The following is a 9,966-nucleotide window of genomic DNA, read 5'->3' as shown; positions in this document are numbered from 1 at the left end:
AGTTTTTATCAATCTAGCAAATGTATAAATCGTATTGGCATTTTTGAAAACGTTTCCCAGATTGTTCCACAATTCGATTCCCTGGAAGGAAGTGCATCTCTCCTTAAAATTTGTTCTAATTTTTTGGTTTAATAAACATTTCAATTCCTTTCAGATTATATACGCCATCTCTTTTTACAAAAAAGTGATTGTATGTTAAAGGGCAGTACATTTTTATGGGCTTTATACATAAGTAACAAAATCCTACAGTGGACTAACTCGTCAAACTTCAAAAGATTTGCATCTAATCGTAAATCACAAACATGCAGACAGAAAATTAACCCCACTTGTCATATTTAAGGGATCAAGTCGTGCCCCATGATTCTGGTGTTCGGCTGTCGGCAGTCTGAGATGGACCACATATACAAGGAGGAGACTGTCCAGGCCAGGAACAAAGATGTGTTTTCTGAGCTCTATGCGGCTTTTTCCAGAGAACCTGGAAAACCAAAGGTATAACTATCAAACTCCACATCTGTGAATTAAACAACTTGTCAGAACTCCCTTTGGATAACAGCATCAAACCAAATAATAAATAATATTCTTGGGACTACTAATTTCTTGTCTTCATGCACACTGAACATTTCTTTACTTCCTCATGTTAGAAATACGTTCAAGATATTATGCGCGAGCACCTGTCAGAGAAGGTGTACCAGTGTCTGAGGAAGGAGGGCGGACACATCTACGTGTGCGGGGACGTTACGATGGCCGGAGACGTTCTGAAAACTGTGCAGCAGATCGTCAAGCAGCAGGGCAACATGACTCTGGAGGACGCTGGCTTCTACGTCAGCAAACTTCGAGTAAGAAATAAAACTTTTTGTTTCGTCTGGGATCGTCAGTTTTAGCATTAGGCATCTTGGGATTTGTGTGGTCTTACTGTGGATATTTCTTTTTTTAAGAATTACAAAATACAGTGAAACTACTTGGTGAAAAGTGATTTTTATAATTAAAAGGGGCAATATTATGTGTTTCTCAGGCATATATTTAAATACTATACCATAATAAAGTATCTATGTCACCTTTAGCTGTTATTAAAATGCTGTTTTTATGTTTAAATAGAAAATAAACTTATCTTCTCATCACTTCCTCTTCTAAACGCCTTGAAGTTGGCCTCGGTCTCTTTAAGAACCACCTTCTGCTTCTGTCCCGCCCATTTCAGTGTGCGAGGGGGAGGGGGGTGCGCACACGCTATGATGCAGTTTACTTGGCATCTGAAAATACATTTCCTCAAAGGTGTTTTGAATCTGAAAAGAGCTTTACTGAGTGAGAAGTAGTGTTAGGAGCTCAGCAGACAGTTTCAGTTTCACTTTCAGTTTCACCCGTTGTTTGCTTTGTTACTGCCGAGAGCCTGCAGGAGTCATGGGCGGGGTGAGGTCTCTGCCATGCGGAAGTCCGGCTTAAAGACACATCCCAGAGGAGGAGATTGTCCTAAAAGGACACAACCCAGAGGTGTTTCTGGTCCCCACCTGTCGTTTTGCTCCTCAGCATGGCTTCCTAAAAACGCTGCAGGATTTCTCAAACATGCATGAATGAGTCAAAGCAAGGCTTTGGGCATGTTTTTTATGAGAGTGTAACATTATAACATGATATAAAACTCAAAAAAGTTGATTTTACATGATATTGCCCCTTTAAAAACTAATAAAAGTGACAAGTAAGAATCAATTGTGAGAGGCAATAAGCAGCTTGCAGAGACAAACATTATCACAAGCACTTGGAAAATTTTAACTCTTGTTGAAGAATGAAAAAAGATTAATTAATCTGTTACATTTCCAACAGTTTATCACTCTTGGCATTCTTTTATTCTACTGTCTTCGCTCCATTTTTACCAGGATGAGAACCGCTACCATGAGGATATCTTTGGTGTCACTTTGCGCACCTATGAGGTCACCAATCGGATACGCTCCGAATCCATCGCCTACATTGAGGAGAACAAAAAAGACTCTGATGAGTAAGTGTGTTTATTTTGGTAAAGAAAAAGACAAAAAATAAACGATCTGAAAGGTAAATGTTTTCTGACGAGATGGCTAAGCATACTGAGAAAGTGGCATTTATTACTTTTTAAATTAGCTGGGTTTAAAGAAAATGTTTTATCAAAGTTGGCTTTCCCTCATATGTTTGACATACTCGTCAAACATTGATTAGCCACACAAAGGTACAGCTTTTATAGTTCTAATTTTAAATAAACCAAAGGTAATTTAAGTGGAAGCGAAAGGATGAATCCATATATATAAAGCTATGTGTGGGAGCTGTTGCCTCCAACATTATATTTCAAAATCTCAGGTGCCAAATAATATCAAAAAGTGAAATTAAATTCTGTATATATATTTAGGAGATCATATGTGCTATAGCGTCAAACATTTTATCAGTTTTTCCAGCTTTTTACACTTAAAAATTGGTCGGTCAAAATCAACCCAATTAAATGTGGACCAAGCCAACCCTGGGTAACTGAAAGTTATGCTAAGTTTTCTTCCCAAAATTTGGTCAATATTACGAACGTGCAGAGGTTTATAGTAACCAAGTATATTTTCTATTTTAAATAGCTACTTTTAATTTTATTTTGTTACATTTTAAAGCTAAAATGATACTTGTTTACTTTAAAATGTAACACCTACTTACTTGTTACAAAATTAAATATGTTCGAACTCATCATGAAAGATGTTTATGCACTCTAAAAAAATGAAGTGTTGATTTTACTCAATGAAGTCATGTCAACTGGTTCCACTAAGGTTAGTCGAGTAAATTGAGCAAATAATTTACACACATCACTCAGTTTACTCAACCTGGCTTAGTGGAACCAGTTTGGTTCAGTAAATTCAGTTTATTTTTTAGAGAGTGTGTAAAAGTACTTTTACTTTCCCGATTTTTGGGTCTTTTACTTGAGTAGTTTTCCCATCAGTGAAATTTATTTTTACCAAAGTCGTTTTCTTTTCATGTAATTTTACTTTTAGTCATTGTTTTTCAAGTACTTTATATTGCTACCTCTGTGAACGTGTTAAGTTAGAGCAACTAAAACATTGAAGTAAAAAGAACACGCCCCCAAAAAAAGAGTAACTTCCAGCTGTAGACTGCAGAAAGGGGCGGGGTCGGATAATAGGCGGTGTCGGACGTCTGACCCCGCCCTCAACTCTAAAATTAACCAACCCCAGATGCTAAATCCTAAAATTAACCACTCCCAATGTTTGAAGCCTCATATTAAGACGTTCCGACAAGCCGTGACCACGCCCATTGTACGTCTGACCCCGCCTACTGTCCAAGCCTGCCCCGATCTGCGGACCGCAGCTGGGGGGTACTTGCCTAAAAAAAAACGGAGATATTAGATGATTACAGCTTAGCTGATGCTAACATCAGTTAGCTGTTAGATAGTTTTAGGAACCAAACTAAATTTCTTAACAAAAACAAACAGGTCAAATATATTCTTACAAATTTGCACGTCTGCTTCAGCAACTTGTAGTTGTTTGGCAACAAGAGTGTTATCTCCTCCACTCTCAGATGAAAACAGAGTGGGAAACCATGGAAACCAGCGGAGAGCAAGGCCTCTAAACTAACAGGATTAGAGTGAAAGCGAATGGCTCCGTTCCATTTCTGTTTTTGTTTCTGATGTTATTTGTGCACATTGAAGATTATACACTTCATATACCCTTGCCGTGAGAGCGAAACAAGAGCCCTGCACAGCCACTGTAGCTCATTAGAGACAAACATAATGCATCGCAGATGATGCTTCCTGTGTCGATTGTCACTTGAATTTCACATTTCGGTCATCAAAGCTCCTGCTCGTTGGATGAGTAATGACTGTAACATCTCTGTTTTTATGTCTCTGTTTTTCTGTGTCCGTCTGTCTTTTTGTGCCTCCATTTGTCTTTCCTTTCAGGGTTTTCTGCTCGTAGGTTGACGAATCGAGGGCTTTCTGAAAACAACCGATCTGAAGGATTAAAGAATACTGTGCCAATTTTTGTACTGTAAAAAAAAAACTAAATGAGTTTCTTTTTTATACAACTTTATTGTTTTTTGTTGGGCTCTGCAACTTTGTCTGTAGCAAGTTGGAAATGTTTTGTTCTGATTTTGTTTTGCTTGTCAATGGATTCTTCCAAAATTGACAAATTGATCTTGATGATTCATAATGTGTGCACCTAGTGTAATGACCTGCCTCATTGTGAATGCATGACAAAAACAAGACTATAATCAAAAAAATATTATATACTCTGTGTTACTGTTACAGTTAAAAGGCTTTATTGAGGTATATATTTGCAAGGAAATGTGTGGCATTGATAACAAACTGACATTTCTGTAATAATGGGTCAACTTTACTTGTTGGGAGCGTACAGTACGGCGACCAGTAAAATGCATTTGGTTTTTGTAATTAAAGGCGGTTGCAGTTCCAGGCAAAACTGGGGAATAGAAAAATGTACAGGCATGCAGACAAGGAAAAAAACTGTTTTGCAAACAAATTTAGCGTGTCAAGTCACCTCAAATTGTGAAAATAACAGTTTTGTCACAGCCTGAATAAACACATTATCTAGCTCGCCATCAGCCTCGGTGCAAGTGCTCTTTAGTGGCCCGTTGGTTCTGTTATAACATCATAAACTCCCGTCTCTCCACTGGTGAGTCCTTAAATACGTTTATATCAGTAAAAATAAATAAATAAATAAATCTCGGCGCATCTAAGTATCAGTATGGTGTGGTACAATGTTTTGTCAAATTATATACAGTAGTATTGGTCGAGGGACGATGTTTTACAGGGGAATCTTATCTGATTGAATCGGTAGTAAATTGAAAATTGTCAAAAAAAATTTAAGCGTTGCACTAAATGTCTTCAAACTTTCACTGCTGCATTTTTTTCTGTCACTGTAGAAATGTGGCAGATTTATGTTTTGCTAGTTTGTTTTATATGCAGCAGAAGCAGAAAAATGCTAACGGTCATAGACCTTTGAGGTCAGAGCATTTTAACAAACAAAACAAGGTTCCCCAAAAGTATAGTATATTATATTGGTTGATGTAAAGAGTATAGGCTGTATTTTTGCCTTTCCACTTTTTATTTTCTAAATTATCTTTAATTGCTGTGTTAGCTTTAATGATCAAAAATACTTCCTTTAATTCTAGCAACACAACTTCCTGTTTAGGTTTAGGCATCAAAGGTATAGTAAGTTCATGTTTTTCAAAACAAAAAATAAATTATAAAATAACAGTTGGCCACTTTACAATAGTTATTTTAAAGTTGAGACAATCCTGCAGAAACAGGTGTTTAAGTTAAGTATTTAAAATGTATTAAATCTAAAATTGGCTGAAATTGGAACCAACCTACCTGGCTTTATCCAATTGTAACTCTTTAAAAATCTAACACATTTTATGTTGACACTAAAAAGTAATTACATAAAGTAAACTAGTTGCTTTATGGAAAATTACGTCGACACCAAGAAGTGATGGAGACACCAAACCTTTTAGCTACATAATAAACACTTGTTTATTTTTTACATTTTATTTGTGACCCATCATATCGAAATGAGGATTAAGTCAAATTTGGTCAAAATGACCTCCACATTTTTAGATTCTTGGCTTTAAAAGCTACATTTTTATACCTGGATCATTCTGATATCATAAACAGAACCATACATATGACTTAATTTGTCTTGTTGGTTATGATAATACATTAATATTTGGTCTGAATCCTAATTTTATGTCATTTTTATGAGGATTTTTTTTTCATTTCATTGTGAAGAGGACATCTCAAATAGTTTTTGAATATTGATGTTTCCCAGCTGGAAAGAAACAAAAACTTTGCTAGCTCACAGAGAAAATCTCAAAATTTAAAAAGGTGTTTTTCCTCAAAATCAGTTTTTTTTGCTACTGCTCAAAAACGTGCTTCAGATTTTTTTTATGATTATATTTCACATAGTTCATTCAAATAAGACACGTTATATTTTGATGAAATGCAATTTTTGTGTTTTTTAATCAAAGCACTATATTTGCCTATTTCTCCATATACCACTGAAGGAATTTATTAGTTAGAGACTGATTTAGAGCACCACACCATTTGTCTTAGTTTCCTTTTTAAGGCTGGACATTTATAATCTATTGTTTGACTATTGTAATGTCCTGATTAAAATAGGTTTAGGTACATGCCCAAAACATCATGACAACACATAGAAATACCGTTATAAACCCATTAGGAGAGATATTTTCTGTACGAGTTGCCAGCGATTCAGCCGTAGGCCTGTAGTAGGCGTACCAGGCACTGAAGACCATGTACTTATAGCCGGGACTTCCGGTTTCTTGACAGCGTGGGTTTCATGACTGACGGATCAGCATTAAACCTCCATTCACTGCAGTCACTGGTGTCATATGGTCCTCACCTCTTCGCATTTTAATCTTTTCAACATTTATGTGGTTTCTTCTCGATTTCAGTTAACGAACACTTAATTTTCTTACACCACTTTAAACTTTAATCCTCGTTTCGATGTGATGGGTCACATTTACAGAATAGATAAACAACACACTTAGCTTTAAAAGTACCTTTCAGAAGTATTTCCCAGCTTTTCCGCAGATCCACTTCCATTCTTTCAGTCATTTTACCATTTCTGTCCTGGCTGCAGCATTTTTATTTCCTCCTCTATTTTCAGCAAGTCAGTAAGTAGTTTCCCTTAGAAATGAAAGACATCTCACAGGAAAAGCATTAAGGGAAGCAAACGATCACATCCGACAGCTTGAACTTGTACATTCATCACCAACTTTTACGATTTGCGGCGTCTGAACTCATCTGCCTCTTGCCTTACATTAACTCTTTGCCAACATTTGGTACAGAAATCCTCTCTGCCTGTGTGCATGAGTTGTGCTACCTTGTGGCTTAAACACTTTTTTTTCACTGTAAACTGCCCAGTGGCATCAGCACATGTGTGTGTGTTTGTGTGTGTCTGCACAAGAAACCATCCTCAGAGTGCACGTCTATATATGAGTGGGTGTAAACAAGCATGATCTCAGGTATGTTTTGTTCATTCTGTGTGCTGTCTTTTACCTGGTAAGAATAAAAAACAAGCATGGATTTGTTACTGGATCACACAGACCTGCAAACTTGGTGTTGCAGGTGGGTTTTTTGGTCAGGGGAAACTGCCCACATGGCTTTAGTAATGATCTCATCACTTCACCCCTGTTGTTTTAGAGAAACGAGACTTAACTGCAGACGTTTGCTGCTTCCTTGTCAGTTAAGGTTGTAAATTGTAAATATGGTGTTTGTTTGTTTTTTGGTTTGTTTTTAAGTTTCTCATTCTGCATCATGTGGCTTTTTCTTGTCAGCTTCTGAGTCTTGTTTGTTCTTTTTTGTGTTTTCATTCAAATAAAAAAAATGCATGATTTAAAACGTATTAATATGGGTTTTGTCTGGAAATATGTTCATCTATGTTGATGGGGCAGGGGTAACCGATCCATTACCACTTTTTCTTTTTATGAATGTCACTTCTTTTTTTTGTTTATATTTATAAATAGTTTTGGTTTCAAATGAAATGAGGAGTTAAAAAAATAAGGGAACAAGATCAAATATAAACTACAGAGAATCGCTAAAATATTTTCTAAGAATGTATTTTATGTAAATGATGCTTGATTCCAAAAATGATAAAAAATAAATAGAAAAACATGCTTCTGTATATTGTCTCTCATATCCTTTAGGTATGAGGGCAAAACAGCGGCATTAAAGAAATGCATGGTGATCTTCTGTTTCCTGTTTGGGGATATTAAAAAACACTCTGTGCGTTTTCCAGCACTGTGTTTCAGTCGGTGAGGCAGTGCTTTAGAGTTGTTTGGCTAGAGACAATGGTTTTTTTTTGTGGGTTTCTTTCTGTGTTTGTGCATCGCTGCTGCTCTGAACAACTCTTGATCCAATCAGCCTCTGCTATAATGACCTTTTTGTTGTGCACTTGATTGAGAAAAAAACTCCATTTTGTTGCATCAACTGCGAGGACTTTGCATTTACTGACAAATAAAGAGAAACATTTGCAGAATCTGTCAACACATTTGCTTGGGTTTGTTTGGTTTCTTCTTTGGATAAGTTAGAAGCTCAACTGGAAAGTTTGCTTAAGAAGAAAAATCTGCTTTATTTAGTTTGAGTTTAAAGTTTTTGAAGCCATTACTTCTCCCCCTGTTGTCATGGCTCAGAGAGCTGAGAGCATTCTTAGGATAAGAATTATTACCTGGCCCCATGGAAACCTGTCAACAAAACAAGCTGTCCAAATTTTACACAAGTACTCCGACTGGCGCTGACCCTGAAGGACTGAACCTGAGCACAAACCTGTACCTGGTTCTACTAAACCCCGCTCAGTGTCATTTCTCTTTGGACCAGTTTCACTGCTTTGCTAAAAGTAAGAACAGAAAACTTCCACAAATCAGAAATATATCTTTTTGTAAAACGTTTTGCCAAATGATCCGTAATAAAGTCATGGTTGATAAGAAGTTTGAGGTGCTGCTGCCTTCTGTGCTGAAAGATGAAGAGGAGGAACTGCAGCTGAGGGAGGTAAGAAACAAACCAAACTTTTCATCATGTAAAATACGATCATCTGCAGAAAGAGACTTCTGAAACTTTTAGATGCAAAATGTGATTCGATTTAACCAAGACACTGCAGAGAGTCTGTGAGAACTGAAAAATATTAGACCTGAAACTCCTCAGACTGAAGAAGTCTCTTGGAGGAGACGAAACATTTCATTAAAGAACCCGTCCAGAGGACCTACATAATTATTATTATTATTATTATTTTTGTTAAAGACCTGTGAAAGCATTCAGACATAAAAATAGAAGTCAGAACCGTTTCAATGCACATCTGAGCTGTTATTACCCAAGGCAAGGAAAATAGAGACTAAAAACGGCTATTTTCTTTATATTCTGCTCATTTAATCTGTAAATTCATGTATTTATCCAGCAAGGAAACTCAACAGCTCATCATCAAAAATCTTTAATAATTTTATAGGAAAAGTGAAAATTTCAAGATGGCCTCCACAGACAAGTAACCAGTGGTGGGCAGCACTAATCTAAAAATTAGTTCTGCTAGCCCTAAAGCACTAACTCAAATATTTAGGTCCTCTAATTCTAAAGCACTAACACTGAAGGTTTTAGTAAAAGCTAATTCTAAAGTACTAAAATAATCCAATCAACACATGAACATTCTTTAACAGACAACATGGACACACATATGAACAAAATGTGCAACAGCTTTCACCATCAGCTGTTAATAATGTTGATCAATAACATTTATAGACCTCAGTTTGTGCTTCTAAATTTAGCCTATAGATTCAGCAAGTGCTAATCCACTAATAAATTTTAAAATTAGCAAAAGCCCTAAAGCACTAATCAGGAAATTAGTTCCCCTATTAGTGCTTTAGGGGAACTGTGCCCATCACTGCTATTAACTGTAGGGAAAATAAAAATAAGACAAACTAATTCCACAGATATCCAACTGTGATTTACAACACATACTTTAAGACAGAGGAGCCCAAAGTGGGGCCCGCGGGCCAAAATTGGCCCACAAAGCCATTTTATTTTGCCCACCAGCAGTTGTCCTGGTTACTAGATTGTAATTATGTTAAGATTAAATATAAAATACAAGTAACAAAGACATTTAGATTAGATTTAAGCCCATATCTAGATTTGTACACCTTATAAGACCCCATATACTCAAATTTTAAATTTTGAAAAGTCCCATGAACCTTTGCTGCCTGAGCATACGTTAAATTTTCCCCTTTGTCCACGGGCTGAAAAAACTAAAGAATGTAGGCAACCAAAATGGCTGCTAGCTTAATCATGACAAATAAAACAACTTTAAGTATTTGCATTTCTTATATTATTGCATTTGGCCCGCAGTCCTCAGGTTGATTTAAATGTTGGCCCTCTCAGGGAAAATGTTTGGGCACCCCTGCTTTAAGGTCTATCACACATCACATTATTTGTGATGATCC

The 9,966-nt window shown here is 36.4% G+C and overlaps 2 protein-coding genes across 2 annotated transcripts in view; both read left to right on the top strand.

Annotated features, from left to right (window-relative positions):
• nos1 (nitric oxide synthase 1 (neuronal)) overlaps window positions 1-5,564 on the top strand; it is a 58,110-nt gene extending 52,546 nt beyond the window's left edge. The window contains exons 26-29 of the mRNA XM_014011140.1: window positions 341-489; window positions 642-836; window positions 1,866-1,984; window positions 3,905-5,564. Coding sequence (XP_013866594.1) covers window positions 341-489; window positions 642-836; window positions 1,866-1,984; window positions 3,905-3,920 — 479 coding nt within the window. The 3' untranslated portion in view covers window positions 3,921-5,564. The remainder of the gene's footprint in view (window positions 1-340; window positions 490-641; window positions 837-1,865; window positions 1,985-3,904) is intronic.
• Window positions 5,565-8,164: 2,600 nt separating this feature from the next.
• lrrc74b (leucine rich repeat containing 74B) overlaps window positions 8,165-9,966 on the top strand; it is an 18,252-nt gene continuing 16,450 nt past the window's right edge. Inside the window, exon 1 of the mRNA XM_014011143.1 lies at window positions 8,165-8,530. Coding sequence (XP_013866597.1) covers window positions 8,219-8,530 — 312 coding nt within the window. The 5' untranslated portion in view covers window positions 8,165-8,218. The remainder of the gene's footprint in view (window positions 8,531-9,966) is intronic.

The sequence above is a fragment of the Austrofundulus limnaeus genome, unplaced genomic scaffold (genome assembly GCF_001266775.1).
Source record: "Austrofundulus limnaeus strain Quisiro unplaced genomic scaffold, Austrofundulus_limnaeus-1.0 Scaffold77, whole genome shotgun sequence".
Classification (NCBI taxonomy): domain Eukaryota; kingdom Metazoa; phylum Chordata; class Actinopteri; order Cyprinodontiformes; family Rivulidae; genus Austrofundulus; species Austrofundulus limnaeus.
This window is presented reverse-complemented; position numbering and strand designations above follow the sequence as displayed.